This window comes from Anabrus simplex, chromosome 13 (genome assembly GCF_040414725.1).
Source record: "Anabrus simplex isolate iqAnaSimp1 chromosome 13, ASM4041472v1, whole genome shotgun sequence".
In the NCBI taxonomy this organism is placed as follows: domain Eukaryota; kingdom Metazoa; phylum Arthropoda; class Insecta; order Orthoptera; family Tettigoniidae; genus Anabrus; species Anabrus simplex.
In genome coordinates, this window is record NC_090277.1 from 104145871 (window position 1) to 104166059 (window position 20189).

At 37.6% G+C, this 20189-nt stretch overlaps 1 protein-coding gene across 1 annotated transcript in view; it reads right to left on the reverse strand.

Moving 5' to 3' along the window:
- The window catches only part of Mondo (MLX interacting protein mondo), a 451046-nt gene that overhangs the window by 28886 nt on the left and 401971 nt on the right, over positions 1-20189 (reverse strand). The window contains exon 11 of the mRNA XM_068230074.1: positions 18925-19124. Coding sequence (XP_068086175.1) covers positions 18925-19124 — 200 coding nt within the window. The remainder of the gene's footprint in view (positions 1-18924; positions 19125-20189) is intronic.

A 20189-nucleotide genomic window follows, 5' to 3' on the forward strand; every position in this document is an offset into this window, starting at 1 on the left:
GCAAGCTGAAGAAATGTTGATATCATTAATAAGCCAATTTCCAGCTGTCTCACTTGCCTTTTCGTTATGCCATGCTACTGTGCGACTTTCCGGAAAGTTTTGCTCGTAGGTAACCAGCAGAAGCGATCATAAAGGCGGTGAACGTGCGAAATACGTCAGTGAACTGCAGGAAGAGATTCCTACGCCTTGGAACGAGGGTATACGTGCTGTATAGTAATATAATGCGTATACCTCGTTTATTAGTAAGAAAAATGTAAAACGCTTATACAGGGTTTATTCACTGTATAACTAAACAAGAGTTAAACAACTGTATAAGGACTTTTTATTAGTAAGACGGTTACCGTTTACTATTTATAACTTTTGCTTTCTCAATGATTCATTTGTTTCTACATTCGTCCCTGTTTTTATCTCCTCGTAAGATGTGTATTGTTTAATGTAATGTAACGCCTTGTGTAATATAAATGTCTACATGCTAGCCTATTTCCCACATTTTGGCTGAAGATGACGCCAAACAGCGTCGAAACTAGTTCCAATTGTAAATATATGTTGTAAATAAACTAACATTTTTGTATTGAAAAGGTGGACCCTTTTAAGTTTCCTATCTTCCATTCTCAGTTCAATACGGACAAAAATGAAATTCATAGATTTAAATAACTATAACAGATGTATACACAGAAGGCTTAAACACGGTTTATTAGTAACGAATTTCACATAAACGGTGTATACATCTTGTATAAAAGTTATACACCGTTTATTAGTAAGACGGTTACATCTTTAAGCTTATACGAGAGGGTACCCCAAAATAACCGGAATAACATTGCCGTGGGCGAAGCTTGTGTAGTACGCATTTCTGCTGCTAGGCAGGTATAGTGCAACCCATTGCCAGTCCAGTGCCGCTCGTGTTGTCGACCTGGCTTGTTCTGTTCATCTACAGTCATTGTTTTTGCTAGCGCTGCTTTGTTCTTGTTTCTTTTCTATGATGGCAAGTTTAAGTGAACAACATGAAAACCTCTTATTAGGAAGTTTTAAGAAAATCGCGCAACAGTGTTCGTCAAATGAAAACTGATTGTGGCACACAGGAGACTGGTTCGTCCACAACAACAACACACCTGCACACACAGCCATCTCTGTTACAATAGTTTTTGGCTAAAAATGGCATGGTTCCACTGCCCTACGCCCGACCTGGCTCCATGCGACTTTTTCTTATTTCCACACATGAAAAGGGGCATGAAAGGACACCAATTTGACAACATTGAAGAGGTCAAGAAAAAAACGAGGGAGGAGCTGTCAGCCATTTCTAAAGATGACTACAAAATATGTTTCCAACAGTAGAAGCACCGGTGGGTCAAATGTTATAATAGAGAGTATTTTGAAGGGGATAAAGTTGTTTTGTAAAAAATTTGAAAATATGTATCTAAAAAAAATTCCAGTTTTTTTTTTGGTATCTCCTCATATATGTATGTAATGGATCATTGAAACCAGAGCGATAACTGAGTGTGACTAAGACGGCAGCTGTGCGGAAGGGAGGAGAGCCTGCGGGAACTGCAACGGTTCTGACTTTGTCTCGATACGTAGTTTGTTTCGTGTTTCAATGAGTGCAACACCTGTGTGCTAAATGGAGTAGGTCTTCCTATTCAATACATATACAAAAATGATGTAACTGTGTTTTTTCCATTCAACATTCATTGGAATTAGTTTGTAAGGTTATCCTCAGCCATTACATTAAGACCATGATTGATAAAATATCACAAATAAAATACTGAAATATAATACATATAAAAAAAAAGACAAAATCTTGAGTTTTTGTTGTCAATTATAAATATGAGCAGTACAACATTTTCCATCCATTTACTGCTTTCTGGGTTCTTATATGAATATTATAGTAACAATAATCAAACTTGTCATAAACATGCCACATCTTGACAATGATGCCAGTCACCTGATATATTCATGATGATGATGATGATTACAGAAAGACTTGCAGCACACCGCCATTCCTACAATCAAAGCGAGGAAACTCCTATACAGACGTACCAACCTTTGGAGTGGATTATCAGTAATCATCCTCCGTCCCCCACCCCGCAGAAAATTTTCTGAGTCAAATCAAAAGCTTACTCCTCCCTTCTCGATAATGCCATGCCCTTTCCCCTTCCCAACAGCAATCTATTCTTTATCATTTTAAACAATAACATCTGCACACCACCTGTTAATTCAGTGATAAAACATTCCATATAGCTTGCTTCTCACCCAGCAGCTACTTTCCAGAGTAGATTTTCTTGAAGCATCCTCCACTTTTAATGACATTTTCGTCTTCTGAGCCATAAACGATTCCAGTGTAGATGTGCTTAAGGAAGGCCTGAATTCTGTCTCATTCTTCCTATCAACTTTCAGGTAAACTTAATACTGCAAATACAACGTTACTTAAGGTTCTATAGTCGAAAAGGCGAGAGCATAACTCACAATGAATTTCACAATGCTTACAGGTAGCAAAAGAAAGTGGTGATGGAGTAAGTATCGATGCCAACTTACAAGCTTTAACACGAGGAGGGTCTAGCAGAAATACTCCATTCGGTAAAAAATTACTTTGTTCATAGTAATGTCAGCTTTTCCGTAGTAATTTCCCCTTTGGCCGTAATGCCGTAAATGTGAGGTGAAATCCACAATAATTACAGACAATCCGTAATGGTTAGAACCTCTCCCTAGAACATCTAATATCATGGATACACATAATTCAGAATATCTGTATTGAGCTACAGTTTTCAAACAAGAGGAGTTTCCCCTGCTTTTTATTTTACTTTTCAACACGGAAAATACACATAGTATATTGCTTAAGAATTTAAAGCTAAAAAAGAAGAAAACAATGGAACATTACATTATTTTACAAAATTTTTATCAATTCATTGCATGTATTTTTTAATCAGTGTGTCTCTTGTCATACTGTATGTTACTAAACTGAAGAAGTCCCATAATAAGAGACGAAACATGTCTATATGATCAAGTATCATCCTTGAAAACGTAATAAATTATATGCATTGAACAGTGGAAATTTCTCAATTTTAATTAGATAGTGTCAATGTGGATACCTAATAACAAAGTTTATCAGGTGTAAAAATGTACAGTGAGCAGAAATCGCCCATTGTGGGCTAATTCAGTGAATACTGAATTTTCATGACCGCATTGTACCAAAGAGATCCAGAAGCAAGAAGGTGGGACTGTTAAAGCATCGAGGCTGAACATGCGGAGAATGTTAAGTATCATGAAGGGAAATGTTTAAGAAGTGGTGAGAAAGTTATTAATGTTTCATTTTTGCAGCGATATTTGTATTTCTTACCGTAACGCCTACAGAAGGTCATGTACAACAGCTGATGGCAGAGCTGTTGAGGATCAAAACAGCTTTTAGGCTGGAACTACTCAACACATACATACATAGTAGACTATTTCTAAAACTATGCCAGTCATGCAAAGAAGTCAGCAAGAGCAAATATGAGCTCTGACAATTCACAGTGCCCCAAGGTTAGGAAAGTAGCACCGCCATTCCTTCAGAGCGAGGAGGCAGAAGACTACATTTTGTACTTTGTTTACATGAGGTTCTATTCTAAAGTCCCTCGGTGAGTTAAGAGAATCTTGCCGCCAAGCATTTGGAGTATATTTTATGACTCCGGGGGGGGGGGATGAACGGTCTCTGAACGCACAGCAGTTAATGCGCCCTGTGGACAAGAAAACTGGTCACAATTTTATTGTTCAACAAGCAGTTTGTCTTTGTCAGAGGGAGAGAGGGGGTGTGGGTGTGTGTGTGTGTGTGTGTGTGTGTGTGCGCGCGTTTTTTTTTAAATGGTAATCTCCGAGTCAAGAAATCACTGCAACTCCATCATCACCGCCATCAATGTCGTTAGAGAGCTACAGGTACCATTTTCACATTATTATTGTCTATATTATTATTCTTTCTCTGTTAGGGTCCTCTAGGGACCACATGACAATTTCAATGTTTCATCCTTTGTTTTTGTTTTTCTTCTTCTTCCTCCATTACTCCATCTCCTCTCCTCGGATTATATAGAGACTGTTTCCTTTCCCTCCCGACCTTGGAATCATTCCATTTTTAACATTTTCTTTCTAAACATCTCTCTCTCTCTCTCTATTATTATTATTATTATTATTATTATTATTATTATTATTATTATATTTTATTATATATGATTCACAATTTTATAATTGGGTTTATGAGCTTCTTTGGTACAATGTACATGGAAGAACTACTATTGAGTACATACGCACATATACTTCATACATATCGGTATATACTTACATTGTTGACAAATAAATTTGACAGATATTTATGAGATATTTACTATACATAAATGTTCTAAATTATTAGTGGATGATTTTCATTAGTCCTCTGTATATGGTGGATGGTCCATGTCAATAAATTTCCTTACTATATGGCAAATGGCCAGGATTGCTGCTTTTTGTAATTCCCTGTAAGTGAGAGGGTGGAGATTAAGAGCTTCAATGCTCCTGTGTAGTGTCTTTGGCATAATACCATTACATTCAATCATTACTGGAATTATGATAACATTGTTGAGTTTCCACATGGTTTTTATCTCTGTGGCCAGATCTGTGTATTTGGAAATCTTCTCTGTATCTGTTGATTGGAGGTTGTGAGTATTAGGGCATGCTATGTCAATTATGACGCAGATTTTCTTTTTTTTTTATCTACAAAAGTTATATCTGGTCTATTGCAGGTAATAGTTTTATCAGTAATGATACTTCTATTATTATTATTTTTTTTTTTTTTTTTTTGATTCGTTGTGCCCAGCTGTGGAGCGCGTTTGAACTTATTTTGCACAATGTTTCTTCTTCTTTTCTTCCCAATATTTCTTCATTTTTTCACTGTGTTCCTTTCTGCGTGTTTCTGTCCAGCCTATATTTTTTCTTCTTGGTTTCTCTGCAAATTTATGTTTGTTTACTAAGCTTCTAAATTTCATTCTATCTTGAATGGTTTCGTCCTCAATACCCATTTCTTGTAGATCTTCATGAATTTCTGCTAACCAATTGTTGCAGATTTTCAGGGTTAGAGCTAGATTTAGAATTTTCTTTGTCAGCCTGTTGTTATCCATTCTGTGTAGGTGTCCGTAGAATTTTAGTCGTCTCTTTCTGATGGTATCTGTGATTTTTTCTGTGAATTGAAAAATTTTGTGTGGTTTCTTTTTCATCCAAATTCCATTTTCGAACGTTGGTCCTAGGATTTTTCTGAGAATTTTCCTCTCTTGTTTCTCAATGCTTTTCATTTGTGACCTGCCGCCAATGATCAGTGTTTCAGATGCATAAAGTGCCTCTGGTTTGATGACTGTATTGTAGTGTCGTAATTTTGCATTTTTTGATATACATCTTTTGTTGTATCTGTTCCATGTGATTTTGTAAGCCCTTTGCAGTTTAGCAGTTCTTTCTTTGTTAGCTTCCTGATTTAACCCTGCTGGCTGAATAATTTCACCTAGATATTTGAATTTGTCTACTTGGGAAATTATTCCACAGTTGGTGATTAATGGTTGATTGTCGAATCTTGATTATTATTATTATTATTATTATTATTATTATTATTATTATTATTATTATTATTATTATTATTATTATTAATATTATTATTATTTATCCGGAGGGTGACAGACAGGGCAGCGAAATATATGACCGAACTTAGTCGACTGATTGGCAATATCAAAGGCTCTAGATCCAGCAAACGACGACTTCTGATGTCAACAGTCCAATTGGTACTTCTGTATGGCTCCGAGGTATGGGTTGAATCATTGATGATAGGAAAGTACAAGAGAATGATGGCTGCGGTACAACGAAGAGCAGCGTTGCGAACAGCATGTGCATATCGTATGGTATCCGAACCTGCAATCCTCACCATAGCTGGAGTAGCGCCTAATGACTTGCTAGCTTTTGAACGACAGGAAATCTGGCGTACTCAAGGAGAACTCGGACAGAAACACGCAAAGAAGTTAGCTAGTAGCCGTCGACTGGAGCACTGGAAACAGCGAGAAATACCATGTACAAATGATTGGATTGAACGGACTCATGGAGAGGTAAATTACTATATTACTCAGCTCTAACAGGGCATGGATACTTCTGTAAATTTTTGCACAAACTGAACATAGCCAGCAGTCCAAACTGCATTTACTGTCGTGATATAGATGACGTCCTACATACTTTCTTCGTGTGTAATCATTGGTTGACAGAAAGAAGTATTGTGGAAGCTGAACTCGAAGTACTGACGCTAGATAATATTACGCTTGTGATGCTGAGAAATCAGGAATCTTGGGATAGGGTGACAGAATATGTGGAAAGTATCCTGCGCCAGACGAAGAGGGATCTGGATGCTTTCGAACATCAGTGAAAGAGGAATGAAGGAAGAAGTCTGAATAACTAAAAGCACGACAATACCCTACAGTAATGCGAGAGCGGTTCTGGGGTAGAAACAAATATCTTGGGCAAATGGGTGTGTGGTTTTTAGTGGGTAAGAATCCCACACACTTGTGGAGTGCGGACCCTTCACGAGTGTCTTAGGTAAAATTTTCCACAATCCCTTGCAAAAAACCAACAATTATTATTATTATAAGTGCATGCACGGTTGAATGTGATGTGGCATGTAGTGGTGTACAATTTATTTCAGTTTATTCTTAGCCTCCTGAGACCCCCTGTCCATTTGACTGGACATCGTCGTATTCCTTCTAATATTCATAATATTCATTAAATGGCACTGAGACCCAGTGTCCAGCCAAATGGACAGCATGGTGCTGCTATCTGTTGAAGAAAATGTGAAGTACGAAATGATACAAACTAGGAATAACGTGTTCCGTGGAGCATCATCATGTGTGGTATGTGTTCTACGTTCTTATGGAACCAAAAATAAATTAATGGTTCTAAAATATGTGTATTAGCATACAATTAAAGTAATAACTATATATTTCAGTATTTTAGTCATCACTATGGGATTTTAATGCAGTAAGTTGATGAAAATACAGATTAAAATGTATGTCCATTTTATTGGACACGAGGACATGTTGTTCTGCCATAACCTAAACTTTTACACTGTACATTGATGATTTAGTAGCCACTGTATGATTTTTACCCAATAAACAGATGATAAACAAAAGTAATGTGCCAGAGGTGTGAAAAGTACTCCTGCATCACTACAGGAAACAATGGTTCCTCAGAGTTCCTTGAAAGGTGCTGACAGATTGAAGGAATCAAGTCATAAAACCTCACATTATCATGTGTAATATTTGTTCTTTTTCTTAGCCAGTATTTACATTCAATTGATTACTTTTAAATATCCATTGGAATAGCAAGTATTTGTAGCAACTATGTAAGCGACTCCATTGCCTTCTTTCCAAATTTTTATTTAACTTTTGGCAAATGTATCACATTTTGTTGTTTGATGTTTATGTGCCTGTATATTTTCTTGATTACCCTTTATTTTCTGTGAACTGGTTGATATCTGTTGAAATTTAAAAAATAGTGGAATATTACAAACTGAGAAATAAATAAGTTCACTTAAAATTTTTACCAAAAGAAGACCCAATGTCCATTTAAAAGGACAGTCCTCATTTAAGCCCTTGGGCATCAATATCAAAAAATTACTCCATAACACTTTTTATTAACCTATTTCAACCTGTATAAACAAGTTTCATCAATATCGCTCAACCTGAACTACGTTGGGCCTCAGCAGGATAGACCTCTAAAGATGATATGGTATCCGTGGAACACTGGAACGCGTACTTTTCTCTTGCATTTCACTTCTTCGTATGACTTCAAATTTCAGTTCAAGTGATTGTATGATTTGTTTATGATGAAGAGATTTAATGCTCAGAAGCATTTTCTTAATTTTCATACCTAAACAGTCACAATATAGCTTAAAAAGAGCCTGTGCTCGACAACAATTGTATGTCACTCCCTGACAGGTGACGAACTGCCTGTGCTAAGCAAATACCGGGTAGTTGCTCCCATCTACAGACAGAGCACATGTCTGCTGTTCAAATAACTGGCAGGAAGATTCTCTCAACTCGCTGAACAAACTATAAGGGTGTAGATAACAATAAGAATTAACAACAGCCCAGATATTCATGAAGTGCCAACACCAAGACAACAGAAAAGCAGAGTTAGATAGTTCTACTGTAGCATGATATGATGAAAGGCAAGTACCTTGGGTGGGGTAGAGTCGATCCTCCTTGCCCTCGAGCCTCCCGAGTCATGCCTAGAACGGAGGAGTGGTTTAGGCGGGGACATGGGAGGGGAGAGAGGTGACAGGGACATTCCGACGGGAGAAGGGACAGTGGAACTGTCGGGAGAGTATGAGCTCTTACTATTTGAACCCAGAGAGTTGAGCAGGATCTGTGGATAGGACAGAAAGAGAGAGAGAGAAAAAAAAAGTAGCATCACTAATACTGACAAGAAGGATACAACACGAGTCTCAGAATATTAAAAAACAGTGGATACTCGCTCAGGACATCCAGTTTATCTGACAACCTGTTTTTTGTAGTTACAATTTACTGGGACTAGGAATAGAAAGGAAGGCCATATAAGGTTTCTGTTTACTATTTTATAAATTGTTATAGATTTTTAAGTATACCCACCCTGAACCAGTGTGGTCTTATAACAGACAAAGAACTATCAATGCTATACAGGATGCAACAAAAAGGTATGACCAAACTTTCAGCACACATTCTTCACACATAGAAGAAGAAAAAATGTTATATGAACATGGGTCCAAAAATGCTTTATTTCCATGTTAGAACTTATTTTCTACAACTCAGGAACAGAATGTACCAGCATACCACATGAAACTCCTACTTACATGAAATGCTAAAAGTGCCCTCCATTAACAGTGATATATGCATCAAACCTTTGACAGCACATATAGGATTCATTGCGACATTGTAATGTTCCCAGTCCTATCCGATGTGCCACAGGAACCTCTGCACCATTTAACATCCAATTTGGTGTTCCCCAAGGATCAGCTTTGTCTCCGCTTCTGTTCATCCTGTGCCTGAACACAAATGTCGCAGAACTGCAGACTCCACACCCTTGGTTTATGTCGATGATATCATGGTTACCAGCAGAACTCAGCAAGACTTAAAACAGTTAATCCAACGCTGGAAAACCCACAACGATAAGTACAGATTGAGACAATCTCAGGGAGATGAAGTGTGAAGAGCAGAACGATAGTTCAATTAAGATTGATGGAGTTGATGTCCCTAAAACCAATGAGTTCAGATTGCAGTACTCTCCCAGGTGCATGGAACAGTCAACCATATGGGAGTATTTGCCTGTTTCAAAGAAACATGTTCTGGGAATGAAGCAGCTTTGATGGTATTTAAGGTGACTCAAATACCTGAGAAAATGTTCGTCTGAGATGGTATGGCCAAATACTGCACCACAGTGATGGTAGTTCAGTTGCAAAGATAACATCAGAATTAAACCCTGCAAGGGCAACCAAAGAAATTATGGTTCGATGCACTGAGGGTAGACCCCAGGATGAAGCAGGATAAACACTAAGGAGAAGAAGGGTGTCAGAATTTTGTCCCATGGGAGATTTTAACATGACGGAAGACAATGACACAGAGTTGTTCCCAACGCCACCTTGGGAACAGAAGGAAAATGGCTGAGTACGATAATATGCTCTGTTCACAGAAAACATTCAACTGGAAGTGTACCGCGTTCTTTTCTAAATGAAAGTTAACAGGGGTAGCTGGTAATGAAACGAAGAGGCAGACATTGCCAAGAATGTTGTGAAGTGCTGTGAGGAAGAAATGACAAGAAAATACTTACTGAAATCTATTTTTTAAAAATTTGGTCAATAGAGCAACAAATTGCACTGGCAGGAAGAATGCAAGTGCCATGCAAAGAATTCATTTTGTGGTTCATTTTACTATGTGACAGCTGGCTGCTCCTTGAGCATATTCCTTGATTCAGTTTTTAAAATGAAAAATGGCCTGGGATTTGTCATTCTCCTCTTCCTGAACAGTCTGCCCTTGACAGATTACAGCAGTGTTTCATGTTTTTGCTGGCCTGATTTCCTTGCTCCACATCTGGTGCTGTAAGGTAGTTTTGAAAAAAGATTCCTTCACCATAGGCTGCAAATGGTCCACCCAGCTGTTCGGCTGTCTTCCTCAGGGTCTCTTGTCATTAACCTTTCCACCCATCACAAGCCTCTCGAGGGTGCCTGTTCATCTGACAGTGTCCAAAGTAACGGAGGTAAGCTTGGCTGATCTACTTGGGAAGTCTAGTCTGGATGGCTAGTTCTTACATCACAGACGTACTTGTATGGAGAATGCATCGGTAAACCCACCTCTCAAAGCTCTTCATTTTCCTTTTAACTCCTATTTGATCGTTAGTCTCAGCTGTGTACGTAGCAATGAGCCAGCTGCAGTTTGCTGTTCTTTGTAACTGCCTGGTCCTTCCATACCCTGTTCAGCTCTGTGGTGACTGCCCTAGCCATAGCCATTCTTCTCTTGACTATCAGAACATCGTCCTGTATTAGAAACCATGGAGCTCAAGCAGACAAATTTCTGGATAGCTTCAAAACCAACCAGCTCTCTCACACCGGGTTGGTTGGCTTTCTCCATCCGTTGACAATCATTTTGTTATATGATTAAAAACTGAACTGTACCTGTGCAAAACCCTATGGAAATAGATTTATTTAATAGTGATACATGTCGGTGTTCTTAGCTTCTGATCAGTAATAACTGTTTATCATGCAAGATGAATCACTACAATAGAACTCATCTGGAAGGGAGTGTGTTTCAACAGCTGACAGCAAATCAAGTGCCCCATTCAGCTATCGCTGCTATCAGGATCCAAACCAAATCGCAGTATTTCAGATTCACAAGCAAGATTCGGAACCTCCCGAGATCGGTGAGGGACAATGATCATCTGTTCATTAGTAATCACAATATTCATTCTGAGACTCGTGTTGTACGCTGCCCATGCAATCTGCTACACCACTAAAGTTAACGTACACCAACTCTCATTAAAGCACTAATAGCTTACATTCATGCAATGGTTTGCTTATGGAGTTGTAACATATGAAACAGCTTATTAAAACACTCTGTGGAAAGAATTGTCTGCTGCAGAGATTGTTGGCAACATTGGTAAGGGAACCAGCTAGGACTGGAAATTTGTTAAGAAGGAAGCCATAGTACTTTCCAGTGTCAACTTGGTTATATGTAACTTAAAAGCTTTTCAGTATGTTGAACACACAAGTTCAATATAAATATTACACTATAACATATCTGTAAAATAAAAAAACCCACACTAATGAACACACACTATTGTTTAATAGTGTGTGTTTTTATTCCTTGTTCAATAGTGAGAGTTTTATTTTTACAGGTACAGCAGAACCCCTATGTAACGCTTTTAAAGGGACCTGATTTTTTTAACCTTAAATGGGGGTTTACCTTAAATTGAGGTTTCAGTGGAAAGCACACCTTTTCCAGAGATCTTTGCCTGTATTAAACATAAATCGTACCATCATACATTATTTACACAGCGACAGCAATAAAACAAGAGATATCTACCCTACACACTGTACTGTAGTTATGGTTTGTGCTTCATTTTGACAAATTGTTGTCAGTGAATGCAAAACAGTTTGGGCCGATTGCACAAACTGTATTTAAACTATGTCTACAGTTAAACAATGCCTAAGTAAGTATGACTGCCGCATTGCAGAGACGTTATTTATCGCTTAGACACTGTCTAAAACCGATGTTCAACCGGTCATGTTTAAACACTGCTGAGGGCACTGTTTAAGTTCAAAGGAGAGGAGTGAATCACAATCAGAGGTTATGTACCATGAAACAGGTAATTTGTATCATCATGTTGAGACGATTCCGGGAAGAAAGGTTAGCCCGACAGCCTCTCCGTGGTCGTTATTTATGAGTTTCATGTCCGTATTGACTAATTACATGTATATGAATAATATGAATAATGTATATGAATAATCAATACTGTTTATTGTAAATATACAGTTACATCAGTACCGGTTTCGACCCTAATTGGCCATCATCAGCTGACAAACATAGTATTACGTCTATTGGCATTAGTTTGTGTTACTTATCTAAAAAGATGTCGTCATCCATTAGCATATCCGGATATCTAATGGGGATACGAGTTGGATATTATCGTCATTTCATTTGTGAATCCGTAAAAGTAAAATTATTTTGAGATAAAAATGAGTTGGATATTACCGTCATTTCAATTGTGAATCCGTAAAAGTAAAATTGTTTTTGAGATTTAAAAATGGTAGTAAAAACTTAACCTAAGCTTAAAACTAATTGTACGTACACATTAAAAGACATGTATATGTTTATAGTGTCTCTTAATGTGTTTGATATGTATGTACAATAAACCATATACATGTAAGTCTATATTTACAATAAACAGTATAGCCTCTCTGTGGGTCGCCCGCTGCTAAATCGCAGCAATTCGTTTCACAGGTATAAGGAGATGGATCTTAAGGTTTTGTTTTTCGAGACACTTGTTTCTTGAGACTGACAAAGGGATATTCCGGTAACTGTCAACTTGAATACAATTCTTGGCAACCGATATATTTTATTATATAGATGGGGTAATTTCCAAGAAATTATAGGTCACTTCGACTACATAGATATCAGAATTACGTGTCCTGACCGTCAGAGGGCTGTCACATACATCAACCGGGAGGGATTCACTTATATTTACTGCCAAGTAAACACACGTAATAGTGAAAACTAAAAAGTAGGTTGTATTGGGTTTTTATATATATAATTGTATAAGTTTTCGGCAACTATCAGATAGAAAAAGGCAAGTGGTGGTGATTATTGTTTAAAGAGGACTTGGGAAGAATAGCTGGGGCCATAATAATAGCCCTAGTATTTGCCTGGTGTAAAAATAGGGAAACTACAGAAAACAATCTTCAGAGCTGCCGATGATGCGTTTCGAACCTACGATCTCCAGAATGCAAGCTACATCTATATGGCCCATACAACACACTCGGTTACACATTATTATTGCTTCATCTTCCCTTCGTAGAAGCTACCGTATTTATGAGTAGATTACACTCACTGTAACAACGCTATAATCAAAGCTACACTTCCCCGTGCAATGGCATGTCGCTTTAGTATCGAAAAATATTATGATGAGATTTAATTTCCACTGAAAGTGATACTCTTATCTGTGGGCATGTCATGCTCATGCTTAGCCATATTTGAGTAATGTTGTGTAGGAAGATAAACAGCTCACTGGGGTTAGGTGCACGCACAGACAAATTTCATTGGTTGCGACAAGCAAAGAGTTGCATGAAAGATACTTCTGTCTCAATTTTCAAACCAAAATTGAAACTTTAAGCCATGTCTAGTTAAACATCAACTGAACATTGTTTATGCAATGGAAGATCGTGCTCGATTTAGACGTCGTTAAGGTAGACGTTGTCTAAGGCTTAAAACTAGTCATCGTTTCTGCAATCGGCCCTTTCAGTTTAAGGTTTTTTTCTTATAACGTTACATGATTTTCCATAAAAGTCGGAAAAGATACCAAACTTGCACAAAAACACAGTAAAATCTGTATGAAACAGCATTTGGTTTGTTTAAACATTTTCGCGGATGTTTTCCAAAGCACCTGCCTACTCATTAGTGTGTATTTTCTAATTTCAACCATCTGAACATTCATTCTTAAAAACTGTAATTGCATCACTCCAGAGGCTTGTGGCGAACATTTCCATTTTCTTACTTCAAACAGTGTTACCTAACCTAGGTCCACCGGGCATGTATTATGAAAACAGATTTCAAACTCCCTGTAGAATAATGATAATATTTTCACTATAAATTTACATGGGAACAGCCTCTCTGAAATTTAACAAGACGTAAAAGTTCATAACCTAACCTCTGAAATTAGATATGCACACCGCTGTATCTTGAGAAGGAGAAGTATCACATTCTTATTTTATTTCAGTACACAGTATTAAAATTAAGGAATCTTTTGGTTCAGCCTTTATTTCTAAGGAGTTAACAACTGCTGTCATTGCACTTATTGCGAAAACATGTTCCCTGACGTTTGTTTACACCAGTCGGAGTTGTGAGACCTAAGGCTTGTTCAAGATCGAATCGCTTGCTGTAGCAAGGAATCAATATACAGAACATGATCGATCGCATTCAATACAAACGTTGGAGTAGAGCGTATGAATACTGATAACGGATAAAAACTAACTATGTCCGAATTTGCCCATAATAATGTATGAATCAGTAAAAGGGTTCTTGATTGTAACCGAAGGATATTGCACAAATTAATATAGGAATTTTTGAAGGTTATAAAAACATTTTGTCATTAAAACAGGGGTTCTCTTCTACTGTACTACAGTGGCCGCAGTTGGATGTCTATTCGAGTCTGATATCTCACTGTAGCCCTAAATGCCTGCACTTGAAATTCCTCTTTTGCCTTGAATCATCCTTAGCAAGCTTATGGCATCCTTTTCATAGGTTTTTAATGTCCCATAACCAAAACAAATAGAAATAAATATTTGAGAAATTTAATATTTCCTTAACGCTAAATGCGGGTTTTGACCTACTCGTGAATTACATTAAATTTAATATAAAATGGCATTGCTCTTAAGGAATAATTTTCAGGACTGGAAATTTCTTCCGTTAAATGCGGGTTTACGCTAAATCGAGGTCATGCAAATCGGGGTTGTACTGTATGTTATAGTGTAATATTTATACTGAACTTGTTTGACAGCCTGAAAAGCTTTTACATAGAACTGGAAGGGAAATGGCTATGGCCTTATTTAAAGTGCAGTGCCTTCATTTGTGCCGTGTGAAAGAAGGAAACCATGGCAACAGCTGCCGATGGTAGGGTTCAAACCAACCATCTCCTGGATATAAGTTAACAGCTAAATTACCTCTACCAAGTAGCCAACTCACTCATTGAGTTTATAAACAAACATTTTAAGATTTAAATGGAAATTCTCCTATCGTCCCTCTGACGACAGAGATTTTGCACGTCTTTATTCAATGGGGTGAAACTGCAGGAAATTTATGGCATAATACTGTTATTAACTGGATTACATCTAGAAATTTGATCAACCTGATGATAAAGAAAACCTTAAAAAAAAAATTCACTTTGCATTTGGAGTTTGTCAAGAATTTTCCTTTCTCATTACATATTTTTCATCTATCCTTGGAGCAGAAATGTATGAAACCTTAAAATACAACTTTAGTGAATTTCTTTTCTTCACAATCAGTCATGATCCAGATTGGTGGGATAGTAAAAAAATGTAGCTCTTAATTCAGCTGTTTCACATACAACAACTCACTAGTTAACTCAGAGTTTAGACAAGTGTTTTGCTGGACATTTAAATAAATCATGGTTTTGGAAAAAAAAAAAAAAAAATTACTACAAGTACCAACTCATCAACAGTCATGGTAGCTTCCTCTCACCTTTCATTAACTGTTTGGCCAATAGTTGCAATTGTCATCATGTTAAATTAATATTTTCCTTTTCTTTAGAACAGAAAATTTTGTTGAAGGACTGCTTTCATTTCTCTTAAATCCTATTCATGCATTTGAACTCATCTGCTACCCTACAGCAGTTTAAAGACAAAAAGTAAATACTCCGGTAAGAAAACAATCAAGAGCAAAATACACATGGTTATTTGCCTGCCAGACTATCTATCACTGATCTGTATTTAAGGACTGTCGCCCAAGTGACAGACTTCCTATCAATTTTTTTACCTAGTCTCTTCGTAACTGATTTCACAGAACTTGGAAATTTATCAAACATTTCCCCGGATAAATTATTCATCATCATGCCTTTGCTGGCAAGATGTAATGTTTACAGTGCGCTATGTCTTCTGGTATGGGCTAGAATAAAATTGTTACTTTCATTGACCTGTCTCAGTCTTATACTTGGCTTTGACAATATGAAAGTGGCTGAGGTATGAGTGACGCTAGTAATGCCATTCCTTATGCAGCCAGTCCCTGCTATGAATGGTGTGAAAATGTCACTCGTAGGGTCGGTTGGTGCACGCATTTCAGTGGGCTTGACAGACTGATGTGCAATAGCAACTTCTGGCTCAGCGAGGAAAGCAACGGGAAACTACCTCACTCCTCATTTCCCTAGTACGCCTCTTCAGTGACACCTATGTCATCTATGACAGCTAATGGTGAACCTGTTGAGGATTCAACCAGCCTTCAGGCTGAATACCCAACATACATACATATACATCATCACCACCATAAATGTCCCACTCCAGTCGCCCGGGTGTGGTTAACAGGCCTCCTCCACTCCTTTCTGTCCTTCCACTTTTCCTGCTCCATTACTTCCACCATATCCAATCCAGCTTCTCTAATGTCCTTCCAAATCTGATCCATCCACCTTCTTCTCGGTCTTCCAACTGGTCTCTTTACCTTAACTTCTCTTTCCAATTCCCTTCTTGCTACCCGTTCCTTTCCCATTCTTTTTACATGTCCAAACCATCTCAGTCTTGCTTTCTGTATCTTCTGTACTAATGGTTCTATATTTAACTCTTCTCTGATTTTAATATTTTTAATTCCATCTCTTCTTGTCTTTTTAACCGGTGTTCTTAAAAATTTCATTTTTACTTCTTGGATCTTACTATCTTGTCTCTTACTGGTTATCAGCGTTTCTACTCCGTATGTTACAATTGGTATGAAATACTGTTCATTTCGTTCTCTTGGGTACTTTGTCATTCCATAAAAGCTCTCTCACTTGATCATAAAATGTTGTACCTTTAGTCTATTATTAATTTCAGTGTTGATTTCATTACTTCCATTAATAATACTACCCAGATATGTAAACTGTTCTACATTCTCTAACCGTTCTCCGTCTATGTTCACTTGGCTTCTCCTTTTCTCTTTTCCACAGTGCATGACTACAGTTTTCATTTTACTAATTACCATTCCAAACTCCTTCAGATTTTCATTCCAAATGTCCAGTCTCCTTTGTACTTCCTTTTCTCCTTTTACCCAAATCACCACATCATCTGCAAATACCAAAGCATTCACTTCATCACTACTGATACTCTTTTTTTTTTACACGTTTTATGATTTCATCCATCAATATAATAAACGGTTATTCCCTTCACAAATCCCTCTTCCTATGAATTAATATTTGCTCCAATTTGTCCTTCTGAATTCCAACTTTATCATCATATTATGATCTTTCCTACCTGTAAAATCTCCGCTCAAGCTCATTCATCAACTAATGTCATTCCACGCCATCTCTCCACTGACAGCTTGGAACATATCGCTTAGTCTCCTTACTCCAGAGTCTTCTCAGCCCTAAGTTTGCAACATTTTCTACTCTTCTGTCAGAAATCACCATGAACAAATCGTGCTGCTTTCCTTTCGATCTTTTCCAGTTCTCGTATCAAGTAATTGTAGTGTGGATCCCATACACTAGAACCATAGTCTAAGTGGGGTCTCACCGACTTACATACCCTCACCTTTACATCCTTACTACAATCCCTGAATACTCTCATAACCAAATGAATAATAATGTTATTTGCTTTACGCCCCACTAACTACTTTTACATTTTTCGGGGACGCCGAGGTGCCGGAATTTTATTGTGGAGGAGTTCATTTACGTGCCAGTAGATTTACCGGCATGAGGCTGATGTATTTGAGCCCCTTTAAATATCACTGGACCGAGCCAGGATCAAACCTCCCAAGCTGGGGTCAGAAGGCCAGCGCCTCAACCGTCTGAGCCACTCAGCCTGGCGTATAACCATATGAAAAGATCTGTAACCTTAATTAAAGAAGATTTGTCCTTATATTAACACCTAGATTCTTTCACTCCATCAACACAGTAATTAAAATTAAGGGGACTTTTCCTGTTGGTGAAACCTGCAACTTGTCCTTTCATCCCGTTTATCATTATACCATTGTCTGCTGTCTATCTCACAACAATGTTGAGGTCATTTTGCATTCACTCACAATCATGTAACTTAATTACTACTCAATACAGTATAACATCACCTGCAAAAAGCTTTATCTGAAAGGCATTGTGTTGTATTTTCACGTAAGGTTATTAATAATTAAGTTATCGGCACAAATTTAGTTAGTTTAAATAGAACTTTTTATTAATTTCTGTGGCGCTAGAAAAAAAAAAGTTCAAATGGTTATAAATTCAGACATGTAACTGCGGGTGCTAGTCTTAGAATGTTAAACAGGATTCGCTGGTAGAAGGACGTGTTAACATGGTACTGTACAATACAACCTGTCTTGTAAACACAATGCAATGTATCCCTTCGCAATGTTTTTATGACAGGTGAAGGGAGGTTTATCATTTTGAAAGAAGGAAAAAAATCTCTGATACAATTCGGTAGAAGAAGATTGCCTTTGATGGTGACCCGAATGTGCACAGGGAGATTAACCAACTGGCTGCTCATCTATTTTCTAGACAAGAAAACCAATGGAGCTCGGTTCACCAAAGAAGAAGAAGAAGAAGAAGAAGAAGAAGAAGAAGAAGAAGAAGAAGAAGAAGTGGGAACAACATTCGAAAGCCAAACCCTCTTATCAAAGAAAAACTTCAATCATATTGGGGTTTCAAATGTGATTGAAGTATACAAAAGTAAGTTTAATTTTTGTGTCAGGAAATGAGCAAGAAAATTAAGCAGCCTTTTGTAGGTTTCTTCAACATTAATCCTTGCCTGTATCAACAATAAGGATCAATTTTCAACGGTTAATGATATTTATTAATGGCTCTATGGCAGGCAGTTTATATGTTTACCGTAACTGAAGATGAGTTGATACTGTTATAATTGTTGAAAAGAAGCACTGGGTGGTTCTACTGAACGACCATTAAAAGAACGATCATGTAGAATTGGGAGTCGTGCAGCATTCATTGGGGCAACAACGGTGGGTGATATCTTCTTACCTGATTGGTGTTGTGAGGAGAACCTGGGGATGACAAGCTGCCCTGAACTTGTGTCATGGTGACAGGCGTAGTGATGAGCAGAGCTGTCGTCGTCTGCGGCACTGACGGTGATGACTGGGGTGGCATGGGCAGGATGGGAACCACTTGCGAACCTTTGTACCTGTCCGAGCCTGTGAAGTTGAACACTCCGCTCGTCGAGTCTGGAAAGGAAGTCCGATTATTGGACATCACAGCACAACAAACAACCAGAATAAAGAATTTAATTTACACTCCCAGGAACATGTATAAAGACGTGTATAATCACTCAAAAATATGAGCACAATGTATTTTGTGTTCCTTGGAATTAATATTTTATCAGACTTAACCCTAGAACTGCGGACCATCTTTCTGGAAGATGGTGCACTGTTTCGTCAAGTGCGATAGTTTTTCTGAGCGAGACGGTGTCGTCCTTCCGCCGTACATTTATAACCGGACACCAGATGGCACTAATAGGGATACCAGGTCAATACTGATACTTTCATCTTTACTTTTGAAAGTCTTTGAAAAACAAACAGTGGTCTGGAGAAGTTTATTTAGCTGCAGAAGTGGAAGTACTTTCATATGTTCTTAGAATGAAGATGGCAGCCCGCTTTGTTGACGATTCTGAGATCAAGCGCTTAATTTTCGAAGATCTTAGTGACAGTACTTATGGCGACAGTAGTTATTGTGTTAATTCCAACAAGGAAATTATTCCTGAAAGTACTGAAAGTGACAGCGAAGTACAAGATGCTTAGGAAGTAATGGGAAATTCTGATAATCAGAATGCTGTTCAAGTTGGTGCAGGTTATGTTATTATTGGCAGTACATCGATATACAAAGTAACCAGTGAAGGGATAAGAGTGAACTGTTGATATTTGTTTAGATTACTGTTAAAGACTTTGATCACAACAAAGGAAAAAGAAACTGACCTATTAAAACTAAGATAACCTGTAGGTTCGAAATTGGTGAAAAGAACTCAAAATCTGTTTCGAGGAAAAAAAAAAAAAAAAGTGTTTTACTTGGCAATCAAAATGAAAAGTTATGAACAGTGGGGAAATACGTAAGAACATACTTGTGTGTTTCAGAATATCATGTTTCAGGAATAAATTATCTATCAGAAATTCTTTTCTTAGCACAAAATATTTGTTAAAATATTAATGTATTTTATGATAGTTAGAAATCGTGATAATATTTTTCATTATTTCTGTCATCTTCATGTAGATCAGTCCTTCAGCTCTCTATTAGTG